At 41.9% G+C, this 19,921-nt stretch overlaps 1 protein-coding gene across 4 annotated transcripts in view; it reads right to left on the minus strand.

Annotated features, from left to right (window-relative positions):
* Nucleotides 1-19,921, minus strand: part of Eif2ak4 (eukaryotic translation initiation factor 2 alpha kinase 4) — a 119,090-nt gene that overhangs the window by 24,730 nt on the left and 74,439 nt on the right. For all 4 annotated transcript variants that reach the window (XM_033765018.1, XM_033765017.1, XM_033765020.1 and 1 more), the window contains 8 exons: nt 19,021-19,096; nt 18,172-18,293; nt 9,772-9,821; nt 8,679-8,847; nt 7,571-7,687; nt 5,723-5,788; nt 2,596-2,766; nt 2,071-2,205 (listed from right to left, as the gene is read on the minus strand). In XM_033765018.1, the coding sequence (XP_033620909.1) occupies nt 2,071-2,205; nt 2,596-2,766; nt 5,723-5,788; nt 7,571-7,687; nt 8,679-8,847; nt 9,772-9,821; nt 18,172-18,293; nt 19,021-19,096 (906 nt within the window). The remainder of the gene's footprint in view (nt 1-2,070; nt 2,206-2,595; nt 2,767-5,722; nt 5,789-7,570; nt 7,688-8,678; nt 8,848-9,771; nt 9,822-18,171; nt 18,294-19,020; nt 19,097-19,921) is intronic.

Raw genomic sequence — 19,921 nt, forward strand, 5'->3', positions numbered from 1 at the left:
CTATTTTTTTTTTTTTTTTTTTCTGGTACCAGGGATCAAACTTGGGTCCTCGCACTTGCAAAGCAGGCACTGGAACCACTGAGCTAAATCCCCAATCCTGGATGGAATATAAAGTGAGAAAGAGAAGGCAGGCTGCTGCTGCTGCTGCTTTTGCTGCCTGCCATGCCATAAACCGTTTTTCCCCTGCGATGCCCCTCTGCCATGCCACCCTGCCTTGGAGCTAGCTGACTACAGACTGAAACCCCTACAAACTGTGAACTGAAATAAACCTTTCTTCATTTAACTTTGGGCATTGGGTACGTATTTTGTCTTAGCAATGAGAAAAGGTAATTAAGACACCCCTCCAGTAAGCCCTGGCAAGGTGATCTCAGAGAGGACCGAACAGGGGACAGGACTGTCACATCTGCTGGGGATAAAGCCAACCACCTCCCCCAGCAATGCCAGTGGAAGCCAAGACCCCCAAGGTCCCAGACTTCCATCCTCACCCAAGCAACAACAAAGCATCCTTTCTGTTGGGTGGAGCCACAGGACGTTGAGGGGAGGCTGGAATTCTCACTGCTGCGCAGCAGAAACAAGGCTTCCTGACAACCCCTCCATCAATCACAGCTTCAGTGCAGGCTCGTGGGAAGCTAACAAGGCATCCTTCCCCTGGGGTTGCCCCAGGAGGCTGGGCAAGAAAGTGTACCTTCACCTCCTCCCCGTTTGGGCTCACCAGCAGCACCTGTGGCACCGCTTCCTGCACTCACAAGGTAGCTAAAACAGAAGACCTGAATAAGCTCCACAGACAGATCACAGGAGACTCCAGATGTCCAGGACACAAATGAAAATCACACATTGTACCAAAACTCAGGTCTCGAATCAATAGAGCCAACACTAGCCAACGCCAAGATCACACAGATACTAGAATTATCTGGTAAGGATTTTAAAGCAACCACCATCATAACATCTCAATGTACATTATGAACAGTCTTGAAAAAACAAGAAAATGGAACATACCTCAGCAAAATAAGTAGCAGATTAAAAAAGATGGGCTCAAGAGTGGAGTGGAGACCAGAGAGAAGGATCCTGAGATTAAAAAACAAAACAAAACAAAACCAACAGAAATCACCCCTCGTGAACAGACAGAAAAGAGATGCTAAAGTAAAATGTGCCAGAACCTGCAGGACAATTTGTGTCTCAGGAGTTCTAGAAAGAGAGGAAAAAGTGGGTGAGAGTGAAGGAAAAAATATCTAAAGAAAGAATAACGGGAAAATTCCCAAGATTTGTAAAGTCTTAAAGGTACGGATTTAAGAGAGAGGAAAACTCCAAGTAGGAAAAACTCAAAGAAATTTGTACAAAGACATATTATACTTCAGTTTCCAACTCAAAGAAAAACCCTGGACAGTATCAGGGGAGAAACATCTTTGATATATGAGAAAAGTAATTCAAACAACAGTAGGTTCTCCTTAGAAACCAGAAAATCCAGGCAAATACAATAGATCTCTTTTCTCCTCTTACATTTTGTAAATTATGTCTGGGAAGCCAAAAAAGATGTGATATTGTTTGGTGTCGGTCCCAAGGTATATGGAGGAAGTATTTATAAGACACTGAGATCATAAATGGGGCAGGATAAAAGAGCGTAAAGGGAGGTACATTCTACCCTTCATCTGCACAAAGAAATGGTACTAGTAGGTCTCTGCAGTGATTTGCCTATCATGATTAGGGGACACACACAGAATGTGATAAAATGGCACCGCACAGTACACAGACTTCATACCAAAGTCACTTTCCTGCTTCTGAAACTTTGTCACAGCTATGCAAGGTGTAACCACTGTGGGAACTGGGTAAAGGACCTTGACACCTCTCCGTACCATCTTTGCAACCTCCCAAAAACCTGTAATTTTTTTTTAATTAAAAAATTATAAATGTGGTTCATGTTACATTTGCATCCCTAGGTGAATGATATAGAGGGATTCATTTGTATTACTGGCTCAACTTTTTGCACAGGTTGGAACAAAACAGTTCAAAACGGTAAGTCGAGGAAGAAATAAGATGAATCCAGAACTACCGAAACAAAGAGTACACGCTCACCAGCAGGTCATATCTGCCACCAGCTGCGAGGATTTCAGGGATAGCTCTCTGTCTGCGTCTGATGAAGGCCACAAACTGGAAGATGATCCCATTGTGCTGCTGAACCTTGTAAACCAAGCCCAAGTTGATCAAGACCTGTAAAGTGCAATGACACGCAGCCAAGTCAGGGGCTCAGGACCACACTTGTGTAATGCAACACGAGAACACTGCTTCCCAACAGCAGCAACACAATTTATTTAGTATAGACAGGATAGTTAGCAGAATTTAGCAGGCCCGAAGTCTATTTAACTGTATCCTGCCTAACAAGAGAAACTCTGGTGTCTTTAAGATAAGAATCTGATACTCGTAAGGAAATCTTGAGTTAAGCCAAAATTATGACTAGGTGTCAAATACTCCAAAACAGAAAGCAGTTTTTCTGGAAAAATAAAACACCCATTAATTAGCATTAGGAGATAAAACGTATTTCCCCCTGGAGCTGTTATTAATACTACAACCTGAACTGCCAGCATGAAAGAGTTGCCAAACCTGTAACTTTATGCCAAGTTTCTTCAACAGTCCAACCACCTCCTCTAGATCTTTTAGGCCATACTTCACCAACTGGGCAATGCCTGTTTTCTGTTTTATTAATGAATTTATTGTTGGCGTTAGGTCTTGCAAATCCCCCTTCTGCTCAATAAACTTGTAGAGTCGACACAGCTAGAAAGCAAACATGCATAGTTAGCTTAGTCTGTAACAGGGAAGACGCCTACGTGTGGTGCTTGGCACTCAAAGGGGGACATGCAGCGGGGGACATCGTGGCCAGAGGTATTTTAGCCTTTGCTGCAGTCCAAAGGATTATTCTTTCCCCAAACTCTTGCAGAAGGTGCTCGAGATACATACAGTCCACTTTTACACACACACACACACACACACACACACACACACACACACGGGCAGAGAGTTAACACTGACATGTGCAAATCAGACCCTCACACTAGCAGAGCCTCTGCTATATATCCTCAGGCTAGAATATTGTTTTCCTTTACCTTTCTGTGCTTATGAATTCCCATTACTACGGGCATACAAATGGAGAGCCAAGAAGGTACTGTTTGAGTTGTTCTAATACAAAAGAACCAGAAGTTCCCTGCTCTGCTTTTGCTGGGATAATTCCGGTCTGGGGGCCTTAGGATGTCACCCTTGCTTGCAGCCTCCCAATCAATCCTTTCTCTCCTCTGTTCACACCTGGATTCCAGATCCTGGCGCTGACCAGCAGCTCTCTTGGGTTGCCCCAGAAGGAGGCAGTCTGGAGATGATTTAACTGTGGGCTAAACACAGCAGGAGGAAGAGGAAAAAACTATGGACATACATATAGCCAGGAGCTATATAAAACTCCCAGGAGCTAAAATAGATATTACTAACAGAACTATAGCTATTTTAGACTGTAGGTAGACCTGGTTCATATATAAATTGTTACAAGAAAACTAGGAGCTGAACAAAGATTCAATCGAACATAATCCATTAGCCGGGTGTGGTGGCGCACATCTGTAATCCCAGCACTTGGGAGGCTGAGGCAGGAGGATCCCTGTGAGCTCGAGACCAGCCTGGGCTACACAGTGAGTTCCAGGTCAGTCTCAACTATGTAGTGAGACCCTGTCTCAAAAAACAAACAAACAAACAAACAAACAAACAAACAAAAAAACAGAACATAATCCATTAATTATAAATTACTTATTTTTTTAAATCCAAAAAGTGTAAAAATCTCCTCTATCATCTGTTTAGTATATTAAAAATAAAAATGTTAAATATAAAATCGTAAGTCTTTGAGTTTTTTCTAAGGTTGAGGATGTAGCTCAGTGGTGGGGTACCTGATTGGATCCCCAAAACTGCAAAGAAGAGGGGGAGAAGGAAGGAGGTAAAGAGAGGAAATTTTTCTTCAAAATAAAATTTAAAAAAGATTTCTTCTCAGTCAACGTTACCATTAAACTACCTCCATTAAAAAAGTACCAGAAGCAAAGAATCTCCAGATTTTCGTCCTTAGCCTATCGTCAACTAAGTCCATATGACTTTGGACGAATCATAGCTCTGAGCTTCAGATGTCTCATCTGGAAAAGAAGACTGGACCAAATACCTCAACTTCTTTTGCACTATTTCTACCCTGCTTTCTAATATCCTTAGAGCCCCATTAAATACCAGGAGTCAGGAGGATCACAATTTGAGACCAGCCTGGTTTGCATAGTTCAAGGCCAGCCTGAGCTACGAAGCGAGACCCTGTTTCAAAAAACAAAAAACAAGGAAATAAAACAAAATAAAATAAAATAATGAAAGTAGCAGATGCCTTTAGGAGATACAGTGTCTTGATCACATTCTTTGTATTACTTACACATGAGATTTTCTGTACATAGGAGTGTGCTGTGGTATATGCTTTGAGTACATGTAAATATTGTTGTTTATACTTTAAAAACATTTTATTACTACCTATCTGCAATACATAAGGATTGCATTCATTGTGGGGAGCTGGTACATGCTCATAACACATATGTTTTTTAAGTCCCTTTCTTTTCATTCTTCATACTTGAACATTAAACTACTGGGTCACTTTGCACATCGCTAATATATTTTCCAGTATTAAATATTCCAGGTTTAACCTCGTTCAATTTTCAAAACTCCTGGTGCTAGGCGTCCAGTTTATCTTTTCTACCTATAAATGGGTGATGCCTTTCAACCACACATTGTGTGTGCCCTTGTCAAAGTTGTTTTAAGAAGCTGAAGGCAGATATATGCTGTGCATGTCCTCCTGTGGCTTTTAAAGGCCTGATGAATTAAGGGGTTGAGTGCAGTCTGTGGACCTCCTCACTTACTCCTGGCACCATGCCTGCCATATGGAAGGAGTCCAAAAGGCTGGCTTTGGTTGGCCTGTGCACAATCATATTTCAATCTATCCCATGTGTGAATTTTGCTGATCACCACAGATCATGTAAGTAACTGTCAGATCAGGGGCTAGAAGGCTTCTGGGAAAGTGTTCTTTCTTTCTTTTTAAAAAATCTCTTGTTATACAAATATTCAGGAAAATGCACAAAAGGTTATTGTCTGGTGTCATTCAGCTACTCAATTACATGAGGGTTATGGAGCCAAAGATCTAGGCTTAATGTGATATCTGTAGAGAGAATATAATGAACCCGTTCATCATGTGAGATTTTTGTTATTGCTGCTGAGATCAAATATAAGATTTCAGCACAGTAGGAGGAAATTTCAGGAAAGCAAGAGCTTTTATTCCACCCTGAGGAGTTAGACACCCTGATGGATTTGACAGCTCTGTGCCTCCTGATTCCATGCGATCTACTGAGAAAGGGACAGCTGGTACTGGGTCTGCTCGGCAGGAGGCTCTGCCAAGTGTACAGGCTTCATGGGTGTAAAAGCAAGGAGCCAGAGGTCAAGAAAGAGCAGGGCGATCATAGAATGTCAAGAAGATGTGTGCAGGGACATTTTCTGATCACAGCATTAGTTTCTCTCTTCTAATCCTAGAAGTTGCCATGGTACCTAACACTCAAAGGAAAACTGGGCCTGGGAGGTGGCAGGAAGTGCTGTAGCCTCACTGCTACAAGAAGTTGGTGACATTTTCTGGCATCATAAAACTACAGCTAGAGCTGTAATGATACCATCAGAAGCTACTTACGCTGTTAGAAGACAAAGAAAGATTACAAAATTTGGCTTCCACTTCTCTCCTTGTCAGCTTCTCCGTCTAAGGCAGAAGAGAAAGGGAACAGTGAGACTCACCAAAGTGGGCCCTGATCAGTATGTAATTCTGACAGTTACAGCCTTCATTCCAGACAAACTGCTCTTAATTATAAATGGTGGGTTTAATTCGGTGAATAAAGAACTTTCCCCCTATTATTCACATAAAACCATAACTAGCATTGTTTTAAAAAAAATGGAAAAATCTTGACACAAATGAATTAAAAGGGGGACAGTTACATTTGCTGAGTAGGAAGGAGACCTTGACAGGCTTACCCAGGGCACTTGTTTGGATGGGGAGGAAATAATTTTGATCCACGCTCCCAATAAAACCTGGGATCTGAGCAAATCCTCCCATACTGGCAGATGGGCCATGGTGGAGGACACGGGCAGAGTAAGCTGCGTCCCTTCCTCACAATTCCCAGGCCTTCTGCTTGTGTTGCGTCTGTCACTGACAAATAGCAGTGGCCCTCTGTGGGAAGAGGGAAGAACTACCAAGAAACAAAGGGCAAAATCCGGACCACTGGCATGATCTGCCAGATAAAAGAAATGCCGGTCAAGCCCTGTGCCATACAAAAACCAATGAGCCATTTCGACTTCCATGGCCTGTTCTGCCTGAAACACAGGCTGCCTGGTCCTATTCGTTTCAAAATTCCCTAGATGTCTCTTACTTATTATGCAAATAAAATAAAGCATGAAAAGAAATTAGAGAAGATAAATATTCACCTCCATCCCAGAGCCATATTATAATTCTAACTTATTTTTTCCATTTTCCCCCTCCAGCCTCTGTATGTGATACATAACACAAAGGAATACTACAAGGCAGGGAAGAGTAGCTGGAGGTGCTGCAGCCCCAGTGCCAGAGGAAGGAGGAGCTGAATGGGGCCCCTGTCTTCTAATCCCCTCACACGAATCTACAGAAAACTTCACAGGAAAGCACAGGCAGGCCGACAGAACAAAGGCAGGGCACCAGCCCTTCCTTCCAACACCCACACTGCCTCTCTTGGCCAAGGCAAGAAAGAATAAAAGTGAAGCGAGTTAAGCTTCAAACATTCCTGGCACACAGCTAGGTGTGCAGTAGAAAGGCTAACTAAGCTGGGTGCAGTAGTGTAATCTCAGAACCTGGGAGGCTGAGGCAGGAGGATTGCTAAGTTTGAGGCCAGCCTGGGCAACTTAACAATTTAGCAAGACCCTGTCTCAACATAAAAAAATAAGTGAAGGATTGGGATACAGCTCAATATAAAAGCCCTGGGTTCAATCCCCAGTACAACAAAGGAAGGAAGGAAGAAAAAAAGAAAGAAAGAAAGAAAGAAAGACAGACAGACAGACAGAAAGAAAGAAAGAAAGAAGGAAAGAAAGAAAGGAAAAAAAGAAAGAAAGAAAGGAAAGAAGGAAGGAAAGAAAAAAAAGAGAAACGTTAACTAGTTTTAAAATGATTACTGGCAAGTACTGGGGCCAATGACTTGGTGATTTCCTGCCTTAAGAAACAAGTTAGTAAAGAACTTTATTACCTTGCATATTAAGTAAAATAATTTCATCCTTTAAGATTAGAAGCTACTCTATTAAAAAACACCCTGGAGGTTTCTACCAGTACAGGGCTTACAATAAAAGCTCAACCAATCTTGGTTAACTGTTGGCATAATGAAAGCCAATTGGTTCTTTCACCTTTCAACAATGAAGGAAGGAGAGAAAATTTCCAATTTAGTTTTATGGTTGCATCAGTAAGAAAATAAAAATGGACTGTTAATTATTATCTGTGATCACCTGGTCAAAGTAATTAAGTGCTTACCACGGCGTCATACAGAATAACATAGACTTGACTGAGTTTATCTTCTGGGATCCCACAGTGTAAGAGTACTGCTTTCAATAACATGGTATGGTTCAAGTAAATACTGTAATTTCTTTCCTGGGATACACCAAAAAATTACATATTATTTTCATTGTAAAAGCAATATGAGTACATGACCAAATCTGGGATCTTTGTATGAATTTATCATTGTCACACCCCGGAGGACTTAAATTCAGCATCTTGCCTTCTAAGTTTTTCATAAACATTATTTTTACATTGGTATAGTTAAGGAATGTAAGTTAACATTTTTATTAAATGTATCAAAAATACTCTGGCTGGTTTTCAGCTATGCTAAAAAGGTTGAGCGAGTTCACACATATTGCAACGAGGAACAGATCTGCTTCCGATGTAACGAACTCACAAGCACAGGCTGGTGGTATCATTACAGTGCTGAGCTTAGACAAGGGGGCACAGGGAAGAGTGGAGCTGGGGGCTCCTCCCTGAAGGAGCACACACAGCATGAGTGAGAGAGAGCATGGATGCCTCGTGTGAAGAGCTATGAAGGTCAAGAAGAAAAGGTGGCCAGCCACCCAACAGGAGAGGCAGCCAGGTTTCCTGGGCAGAAAGGCCGACAGCATGCTGGGTGGAGAAAAGACTTCCGGAGAAGGAAGCCCTCTGGTGCAGCAGTTAGGAATGTGGCACTGTGTGAGGGGAGGCCGAGGGGGACAGGCGTCAGCCCCCACTGTGAGGCAGTGTGAGAAGCGGGGATGGGGAGCTAAAATATCAGGTTCGGAGGAGCCACAGTGGGTTCTGAGCAGAGTCTGAATGTGCTAAATGCATACTCTTAGCCTGATCTCTTGCATTTTTGCAAGAATGGACCCAGAAACATCTGTCTCCCAAAACAAAACCAGTTCTGGTCAAGGTCAAGGTAAGAGCCTCAGATGAAAGTCAAAAGCAATGTCATCAAGCTCTTTGCAGCTTTGGTAAATACATGATTCACGCCAGTGCGAACTACAGAGCAGGTCTGGGGTTGCTGGTGACTCTCTCATTGCCCTTGGTGAAGGGTGTTCACAGGGGGTTCTCAAAATGTGAAAATATGGAAAGGTACCTGAAGTGCTGGAAACTCTTGGATGATTTCATAGATAGTGTAGATGGTTTCAGCAGTGGGCAGGGAGCTGTTGGTGGTAGAAGTGACGATGTCAAATGCACATTCCAGAAGTTCTTTGGGATGAAATCGATCTAACTTTCGAGGTCTGAACACACGTTCTATGCAATACCTGGAGGGAGAAACCCAGATTTCTAAGGTCACTGCTTATCGGAAATAAATATGCACCAGAAATTACGGATCAAGATAAAAGAAAACAAGGTAAAAAGAAAAGTTTATCAGTTGGATGATTCAGTTTTTTTGCCCCCCAACAAACTGTCTTGTCTTGTGATGTAGGTTCCAAGTCCTACAATAGTTTGTGCTATTAAACTTTGGGGCTTATTTTCTTTAAATGTCTGCAATAGAGATGAAATTACATATATAAAACCACTTTCACCTTAAGTGATGGATTTCTACACAGGGACACCCACGGCTTAGGACCGACTTGTAATTGCTCACTTGCAGCTGGACTAAAAGCCCACTGAGAGCTTTGATTTTGATGAAGAAAGGGGCCAAACAGCAGGGTGCTTCGTTGACAACAACACTGCTCCAATTTGTGAGGATCTCGGTGTTTGACCCCTATGGATTCTGAATGGACAGAAAACCTTTCCCCAGGGATAAGTGTGCAGAGTGCCTCAGTGTGCATCTTCCCTGCTGTCTTTGCTCCGTTTCCCTACAAGCAGCTTTTGTAAGGTCACCTGTGTGGGCAGTCTTCACAGTCATTTGTCCCTCTCATTAAATTTTAAAAGAGGCCCCATGTGGTCAAGAAGAGCTAGATTTTCCCCCAAGCAGCATTTGTGAAAATGATTAGTTACAGTGCTTAGGGACTTGAAGAAGACATGGATGGGTATACCTAACTTCTATATTTCTTCTTCAAAGAAGATGGCATTCTAGTCACCTGTGAGAAAGCAGTCCTGGGGCTGGGCTTTCCGACCATAGCCCAAGCTCAATAACTTGAACCTACACTCTTTACTGTTGGAAGGATCAAACTAAAACACTCTTCCTCGGTTTCTGTCCCACATCTACCAAATGGAGGGCAGCCTCTGATGTGTCTTACCGTTTTAAATTTAATATATTATTTCTTGCCACATATCGTGCAAAAGGGACCTGAAAAATAAAGTTTTAAAGGTCAATGTCAGGATGCGCCAACTACATTGTCTTATTTTTTAATTTATTGAAATGTAACTCAAATATCATGAAGTTCACCCTCTTAAAATATATAGTTCGGTGGATTTTAGTACAGTCTGGCATTGTACAATATTCCGATCAACACTGAACTGCAGATATTGCGGCAGTCCAGTGGGATTTTATCTAGCGATGGAGAAACAGCCTTAGTTTCTGTAAACACGGACTATGATGTTTTTATGATGACAGAAACTCCTAACAGCGCATTTTTCATGAAGTGATACAGGACATGCGATCACAGAGCTGTGCCTCAGCTGCACGACCTACATGTTCCCAAGGGCTTCAGTCAGTAGCCACTTCCGCTGCCAGGCCCACCATCAACCTCAGTCCCTCTGGCTCTTCTTAGGTTAAGTTTGAGGAAAATTCACTTTTATACTCTGCCACATTTTTATTATGCAACATTAAAACCTGTGCAAGCTACTGGCTACGTATGAATTTTTAAAATGTCATTTTTGCACCCTTGATCTGCTCCTAACTCCCTTTTGGGACCCGAGGGTCCCGATGCTGATCACCAGAGCCCTCTGGCCCTGTGGTGAGTGGCTCCCTCCCTTTCCATTCTGGACTGAGAGTCTCTGTCTAGAGCACTCACTCATCAGTGTGACCCAAAGACTGGGGAGTCAAACTGCCAGGTCCCCACAGATAAAGGACCATGTTCCCCACCCTCTGTGGAGCTCACACAGGGAGCACCTTCTGCCCCCTCACCCCTTTCTGATCTCAGAGATTTATGGGTGACCAGGCTCCCCCTACTCCAGGATGTGACCCACTGATGGCCAAGGTGTGTCTGTGAGCTCTCTTCTCCAAGGTCTGTCCATCCTGACCGGCTGGACGACATGACCCCACCATCACAGACGAAACCATGTTTCTCTTTTATGAGTTGGAGGCCCTCTTGGCCAGACACCCCAGTTTAGAGCACACCTTGAGTTCCATGTGGACACAAGCTAAGCCTCCTGCCCTCCCTCCCCTTGGACTCACTCCCGGAATGTCTTTTCAACAACTGTCCAAGTTTGACCCCCAGACCCAGAAAGAGAGAGAGAGAGAGGCCTCATTTTTGTGAAGTACCATCTGATTTCAAGATAAATTGAGCTCTGGCCCCTCACTGGCACCTTCAAATACAATATCCTCCAACTTGACCTCTCTTGCCATGATTTTGAGAAAAATTTTGAGATCCCTTATGTTCAGGCATTTGTAGCCTCTTCACAGGCTCCTCAGCTATTCTCACCTCCTGATCCTGAAACTGGCACCTTCAATGACTCTTCTGTGGCTTTTCTCTCCACTGAACAGTCCACCTCCACCACTCCGCATCCAGACCCTGATACCCTCTCACCTTTCTGACTCTCAGTCACTTTACTCTATGGTATTACAACAATCCAAGCATTACCAAAGATCTCTGTCATGAGCTATGTAAAAACAACGTGCTCACTGGTGCCTGGACCTAGGGAGAATTCGAACTACCCTATAGTTATAAACCTAAAACGAAAAAGAAAGAATTCTGATAATCCCCAACATGGTGAAAACATCTACAAATGCACTCTGTTGAATGGAAGGTTTTATGTGTCTTGCATAAGGGTTATATATGATCTTGGTTAATGTAAACACATGGCGATGTGCTACCTTGGGTACAAGTCATCCTCCATAAAATTCTATGTAAGTTGACTTATAGATAAGTGAACAGTGCAAATGAGTTAATTTAAATTGGTTGGTAAATAAAAGGAGTCTTTAAAATTGCCAACATACAGGGTCCACCAAAAGAATGTATATACACTTCAGGAATAGAAAAATAATAAATATCTGGAAACTAATGATAACCACTTTGAGCACCTCTTGTAATTACAGAGGCCAAAGGTAACTTGTAGTAAACTTATAATGTCTCAATAAATTTAGTACTAAAATATTCATACACATTTTTCTTTTCCTGAAGTATGTATACATTTTTTTTGGTGAACCCTGTACATTTTGCTGAGATTGTTAGCCAATTAAGATAAAAGTTTATCTTTTAAAATACAATGTCCCATTGCCTTCTATTTTTTTGAGGCAGGGTCTCAGTATGTAGTTCAGGCTGGCCTTGAACTCACCATGATCCTCCTGCCTCAGCATCCCAAGTATTGGGATTACAACCATGTGCCACTATGCCTGGCTGCATTCTGTATTTCAAGGACAACTTGCAAGGTTTCTCTTTGATTAAAAATATAGCTTAAAGTGTTAATTATACTCATTTACTATCTTGGTTCTCATAAAAAAAAATCTATGATAATTATAAATAAAAAAATGAGATTAATACTTATGTTTTAACAATGTGTGAGTCACCAGTTATTAAATAGAATTTCAAGTATTCTTGGCTTTTTAAAGTTTCTAAAAAGAAAAGTTATTTGGGTCTATTAAATGAGTTTTCATAAATTATTAATATACAAAAAGGGCTTAAGGTTACTAAGTTAAAATTTTAATATTTCATATTAAAAGTAATATATATAGAAACAATTTTCCTCTAAGGGTGGACCTGTGAGCCTGAGGAACTACCAGACAAAATTCCCCCTTGGTGGCTGAAACAGCAGCTGCCTAAACCAACGTTCTCCAGTTCCCTGCACTGGTAGGTGATTCTCCAGTTTCCATAGTCTTTAAAATTGTTTCTTCTGTTCATTAGAATTTTCTACTAATAGGCTTTAGGTAACAGAACCAGGGTTTGTTAAAAGATCAATTTATAGCCCTGCTTAAATGAACAACTATCATTTTTAGATTAGTATAGTACACTTAATACTCTATATCTATGCAAATACATTATAGGACGAAATATGTTGTGTACAAAGTTTGTAAAATGAAAAATACCTAAGTTTGATATGTACACAGTAAGCACTCTCTTGGGCCGGGGATTTAGCTCAGTGGCCTTGAACTCACGGTGATCTTCCTGTCTCAGCCTCCCAAGTGTTGGGATCACAGGAGTGCACCACCAACACACCTGGTGATCAGTGAATCTTTTAACACTTTTACTGCTTATTTTCAGTACCATTCAGGTGGGGAAAACCTGCCATTTAAAATCTGGCCTACATTTAATGGCTTTAACCTAAATAAACATTTTGTTATTATAGAAATAAAAAACACTTGTACGTTAGGTCTACTTGTGGTCATTAATACTGTTTTCTAAACTTATATGAGATCTAAGGCTATTTGATTTCTTTTCAGTACTATTAAGCTTTGCAGCTCTGTTAAATACGAAAGTCACATGATTATAGCTATACTACTAAGCCATACATTCTAAATTTCACCTCAAAAGTAAAATACTAAATTGATAAAGTACTTCTGTGTAACTGTAATGCTAATTATTAGTGACTTAAACAAGTTAAATTTAAATGTTAACACGTTAAATGCATTCATGTTCTCCAAATGTATAAGCCTTCTAAAATACAAAGTTTAGAGAAACACTTTGCTATACTAGTGCCCCCCAACCAAATTTGTTTATAATAGGCTTTTATAGGCCTATGTTTATGTATTTCTAATTATATTATGATAATTATACATCCCTAAACACCGTACATTCCAAACAGTATCACTCCAACAATTAAAAGATTAAATAAGTGTTAGTCACCTAGAAGCCTATCTATAAACAAGTACATTCTATTTAAAAGGACCCTAATTTGGACAAACCTAGACTAATTCTGTTTCTTAGACTATTATATTAGCTGGATTTGTTTGGCTCTTATTATCTTTATTTAATCCTTGTACAACATTTTAATTGTCTGTTAACACTGTTAAGAAATACGATTTCTAGCAGACCACCTGAGCAGTATTTTAAGATAACAGGACTTCCTCTACAAGACAGAGGATATGATACTGACCCCAGAAGATGACCGCTGTTAATATAACACCCAAGCTTCTACTTCTAGACTGGTGTAACTAACGTTGCAGGTGTTCAGCAATGGAGACTTAGAGATCAAAGCCCAGGAAGATAAAAGGGATGAGAGGACAGCTAAATATTTTGGCCCTTACTCTCCAACATCAGCTAGGACCCAGGATATGATGGGACCCCTCTGAGAAGGGCTACAGCTCTGTGAGTCACCCAACCCCCTCTGCAAAGGAACTGCGGGATCCCAAAGGACAGGAATCAACCACTGTCCATTCTATAAGCAGGAGGGTCACTGCAGAGGAGTTATCCCCCCACTTCAAGGGAAGCCATATGGTTGAGCAAGACCATGACCCACCCTGGAAGATGATGCAACTGGTAAAAAACTGAGAGAGCCTAAAGCTCTTCGTGTCCCCAAAAGTAACCCCTGAAGAGAATTAATGGATCTTAATAATACAAGGAGGTTAATTTTGATTATTTACTCAGTCTTTAACAGGAGAGAGGAAAGTATAAACAGAAAAATAAAATAAAGTAACAAAAAAGAGATGTGTATCTATTCTTCCTTAAGATTAAGGAGGATAAAGTTTCTCAAACAAATAACATAGCCAGGGACCACTACAGGGACAAAGGACAAAACTGCTGAGCCCTAGACATACTCACCACAGAAAGCAGAGGTATAGGTATTATGCCGGAAAAGATACTACTGTTAATTAAGCAAGACAAATACAACAACATAGCCACGTCTGCTGGGAAAATCCAAAACAATTACATTACCAAGCACCAAGGGATGAACAGACCTGGTAATGGAGTATCACCTGGTCACAATGTCTTGGCCATGCCCTTTCCTGGGTCCACCTCATCTCTTAGCATGCTTCTCCTCACAGGTGCACCTTTATCTAACGTGCTTTTGTGTTTTGCCTCCACCAGGTCTCAGCCCACGCAGTTACAGGTGATGGGCCCCATTCCTGCTTGACCCTTCCTCTGTACTCCTTCTGAGTCGGGCGCCTGAAGGTTTTACTCCCAACCTGGCTCCAGAGATCCCTGACAGCTCCAAAACTCAACCCCTCTACATCCCTGTCCAGCCGGAAGCAACTACTACAAAGAAAGTCTCCACCCGAATGTCAAAGAGGACTTTGCTGATCTGCGGGGCATGAAACAACCAAGGGGCAGCCATTTTGGCGTCCATTCGGCTACTCCACTCTGTGTGCCATTTGGCCTTTTACCAGAGTCACATGCTCTGCTTCAAAATGAGTTGTTTCAGAGACCTATAGATAGCAAAAGCAACCATTCCCACACCCTGACCATTACTTGCCCTTCACTCCTGACATCAGATCTTACTGTAAAGATGAAATGTGTCAGAGAACACATGGCCCTATCATATCCTACCTAATATTCTTCTAGCCTTAAAGCAAGACATTCACTTCTTTTTCTTTTTTCTTTTTGGTATACCGGGGATCAAACTCAGTACCTTGCCCTAGTGAAGCAAGTGCAGAGTACTGAGCTAAATAAATCCCTGTTCCCACTCACTTCTTGGAGCCTGGTTTTCTCCTTTAAAAACAGTGGGAAACAGACCTCCCTCTGTGTCAGCCCCCTTGTGGCTGTAGTGAAACTATTAAACTTTCCTTTGATCGTTTGTCCTGGTAAACTCTTCCATCATCTACACCACTGGCAGGCCATTTTGCATGGCATTATGTACAGTTTCTTTTTAAAAACTTTTCTGGGCCAGGTGTGGGGGCACATGCCTATAATCCCAGCACTCCGGAAGGCTAATTTGTGCCCAGTCTGGGCAACTCAGCAAGGCTCTATCTAAAAATAAAAAATAGGGGTGGGGATTTGGCTCAGTGGCTCAGGCACCTGCCTTTAAAGTGGCAAGGCCCTGAGTTCGATCCCCAGTACCAAAAAAAAAAAAAAAAATGTAGCTCAGTAGTTCAGTATGGAGGCTCTGATACCTACCTTTTGTCTTTCTCTATAACAGAAATGGGATATCAGAGTTCTTTTGAAACTTACCTTTCTTTTTAAGCTAACTATACCGTGGACATTTCTATAGTTCAAGTATAGATATAGATATATCTAAATGTTTTCATCTGATAACATATGCATATCTGATCTACGAAAAAATACAGGTCTAGCTGGGTGCAGTGGTTCAAACCTGTAAACCCAGATATTTGGGAGGCTGAGGCAGGAAGAGTTGAAGTTCAAGGCCAGCCTGGGCCACTTAGTAAGATCCCATCTCAAAGTAAAATATGAAAAGGACTAGGGATGCAGCTCAGTGGTGAAACACTCCTGAGTTCAATCCCTAACAGTGGGCAATGGAGAGAGAAAGAAAGAAAGAAAAATATAGGTCTAAATTTTTGGTGGGGGATTGAACTTGGGGTGTTATGCATGTTAGGCAAGTGTTGTACTACTGAGCTACACCCATAAGCCCTTTAAATATTTTTTTATTCTTTAATTATTTATTGTTAGGGTCTCACTATGCAGCCCAAGCTGGCCTTAGACTCACAACGCTCCTGAATTACAGGTATGCACCACCACACCTGAAATTACAGGTGTGAGCCATAATGTCCGGCTAAAAACATTACTGAGACAGTCTCGCTAAATTGCCCAGGCTGGCTCAACTCTTCTGTACACAAGTGGCACCTGCCACACAGGGTCCTGGTTCCTAGAACCACACACAGCTGTGTTACTGGCCCAGCATTTGGGGATAAACATTTGCTGATCTCCAAAAATGCTCTTATTCCAACTCCCTTAAGAATGTTATGCCTTGGGGCCAGGCTTGGTGGCGCAGCCTGTAATCCCAGCACTCAGTAAACTGGAGGCCAGAAGATCGCTGTGAGTTTGAGCCCAGCCTGGGCTACAAAGTGAGTTCGAGGCCAGTCTGAACTACATATGGAGATACCGTCTCAAAAAACAAAACAACAACAAATAAAAATGTTATTCTCTTAAAGGTGACATGTACACTCTGAGTCTGGAGGAAAATGTCCAGCAGGGCAGTTTATTAAGGAACCTGGGCCCCACGGTCAACAGTGCTGTTAGCCTCACCCGAAGGTCGAAGGGCAGCATCACCAGCATCCCACTGTGGTCCATGAACATGGCCGCCTCATTGTGCTCGTAGATTTGCCTGTTTCGGGGAAGCAGAAGTGGCGTACACAACTGGACAGCACCTATCCCAGACCAGAGAAAACAGACTTATCATCAGGTTCTTGTTTTCTCCGGGAGGCAACCTAAGGTGAACAAGAACCTGGTGCTTACTGACCTCTCATCATTAGTTTTCCTTAGTTCTCTAAATACACAAATGGAGCTCACTTAGGTTAAGTTTGTCAATTGAGTATACTGCATAAACCAACCCAGTTTTAGTAGCGAGGCTGGACTATTCCAATCAGTTTTTCCTCAATGAGTTGAGCTATAAAAATAAGCTTAAATTTCACATGGTATCAATTATTTGAAACAATTTTTTTGGAGGGGGGGTGGTACTGGGGATCGAACTCATGACCTTGTGACGCAGGCAGTGGAACTACTGAGCTAAATCCTCAGCCCTGTAATTGAATTTTAATAAATGGTTTTGCCAAAATTCACTAATACTTTCTAATGATAAAAAAATCTTACGCAAAGCAAGGCAAATTCACTAATACTTTCTTTTTTTTTTTTTCCTCATTGAGTTCATTGGTACATTTTAGGTATACAGTACAGTTACATTCATTATTGGGATGTTGTACCTTTACATGACAGGTCTTGGTTCTCATTTTTTCCCCTTCTCCTTTCCCTCCTTAACTTGGGGTGTTATGCATGTTAGGCAAGTGTTGTACTACTGAGCTACACCCATAAGCCCTTTAAATATTTTTTTATTCTTTAATTATTTATTGTTAGGGTCTCACTATGCAGCCCAAGCTGGCCTTAGACTCACAACGCTCCTGAATTACAGGTATGCACCACCACACCTGAAATTACAGGTGTGAGCCATAATGTCCGGCTAAAAACATTACTGAGACAGTCTCGCTAAATTGCCCAGGCTGGCTCAACTCTTCTGTACACAAGTGGCACCTGCCACACAGGGTCCTGGTTCCTAGAACCACACACAGCTGTGTTACTGGCCCAGCATTTGGGGATAAACATTTGCTGATCTCCAAAAATGCTCTTATTCCAACTCCCTTAAGAATGTTATGCCTTGGGGCCAGGCTTGGTGGCGCAGCCTGTAATCCCAGCACTCAGTAAACTGGAGGCCAGAAGATCGCTGTGAGTTTGAGCCCAGCCTGGGCTACAAAGTGAGTTCGAGGCCAGTCTGAACTACATATGGAGATACCGTCTCAAAAAACAAAACAACAACAAATAAAAATGTTATTCTCTTAAAGGTGACATGTACACTCTGAGTCTGGAGGAAAATGTCCAGCAGGGCAGTTTATTAAGGAACCTGGGCCCCACGGTCAACAGTGCTGTTAGCCTCACCCGAAGGTCGAAGGGCAGCATCACCAGCATCCCACTGTGGTCCATGAACATGGCCGCCTCATTGTGCTCGTAGATTTGCCTGTTTCGGGGAAGCAGAAGTGGCGTACACAACTGGACAGCACCTATCCCAGACCAGAGAAAACAGACTTATCATCAGGTTCTTGTTTTCTCCGGGAGGCAACCTAAGGTGAACAAGAACCTGGTGCTTACTGACCTCTCATCATTAGTTTTCCTTAGTTCTCTAAATACACAAATGGAGCTCACTTAGGTTAAGTTTGTCAATTGAGTATACTGCATAAACCAACCCAGTTTTAGTAGCGAGGCTGGACTATTCCAATCAGTTTTTCCTCAATGAGTTGAGCTATAAAAATAAGCTTAAATTTCACATGGTATCAATTATTTGAAACAATTTTTTTGGAGGGGGGGTGGTACTGGGGATCGAACTCATGACCTTGTGACGCAGGCAGTGGAACTACTGAGCTAAATCCTCAGCCCTGTAATTGAATTTTAATAAATGGTTTTGCCAAAATTCACTAATACTTTCTAATGATAAAAAAATCTTACGCAAAGCAAGGCAAATTCACTAATACTTTCTTTTTTTTTTTTTCCTCATTGAGTTCATTGGTACATTTTAGGTATACAGTACAGTTACATTCATTATTGGGATGTTGTACCTTTACATGACAGGTCTTGGTTCTCATTTTTTCCCCTTCTCCTTTCCCTCCTTTCAACCCCTCCTCCCCTCCCCATTTACAAACACTTTATTTCCATTTTTTTCATTTTCTCATATTTTCAAATGATTAAAAAAAAGCCGTATGAGAAGCAATGTGAGTTTTTAAAAGGCCATACCGTGTCTCTTGAAGATGCGGATGATGGTTTCACATACATGTTGCTGTATCTTGGCTGTACGGATTAAGAAGCTGCCCTAAAATGGGATCCAATTAAAATGTTACCACCAAACTCCAACCAACAGATCCCCGAAATATGATCTGTGGCCTGCATTTGGTACCACTAGGATCATAAAAGAAATCTCAAGAAGCCAGGCTCTCTGACCGTATTCAGGGAAGAGACCACACAAGTTTCACAATACAGGAACCACGGTATCCTTGACAGCAATGGGAAGGCCTAGGAGGTTCAGAGCCCCAGCTCCTCACCATGGAGATTTGTGCTTTGCAGAACACAGGCTCCCCCCAACGACCGCCAGGGACACTGTGGATGATCAGACCCCTGAGAGAACTGGGCTTCCTCCCACTGGCTAAGGCAGTTCCTGCAGGCCTGCTGAAAACTCTAGGGTGGCTGTATACTTTGCTATTTGCTTATTATAAAAGCAGTATGTTTTCTCTAGAGAAAACTGATAAAACAGACAAGCAAAAAAGACAAAAATAAAAAAAAGTCACTGATGAGCCTACAAATGTCTAACACTGTCAGATTGGAAAATGCTTTACTCCTTCAACCCCATACTGACTGTCCACCAATTTTACCACTACTTCCTCTTCTACTGTATCTTATAAACTTTTAGCATGTTAAACATACAGAAACATACAGAGACTATAACCATTATCTGCTATTTACCCACCCCACTTCATCAGATTTGAACATAATGCTATGTTGCTTCAGATTTTCTTTTTAAGAAATAAGATATTAAAGGCTCACAAAACTGGCAACCTGGCTACACTTCAGACACTGCCTGGGAGCCTCTAAAGAGACCCTCTGGTGCTGAGGGTTAAATTCAGGGGCAAGATGATCACAA

Source organism: Fukomys damarensis, unplaced genomic scaffold (assembly GCF_012274545.1).
Source record: "Fukomys damarensis isolate Sample0158 unplaced genomic scaffold, DMR_v1.0_HiC HiC_scaffold_17, whole genome shotgun sequence".
Lineage (NCBI taxonomy): Eukaryota > Metazoa > Chordata > Mammalia > Rodentia > Bathyergidae > Fukomys > Fukomys damarensis.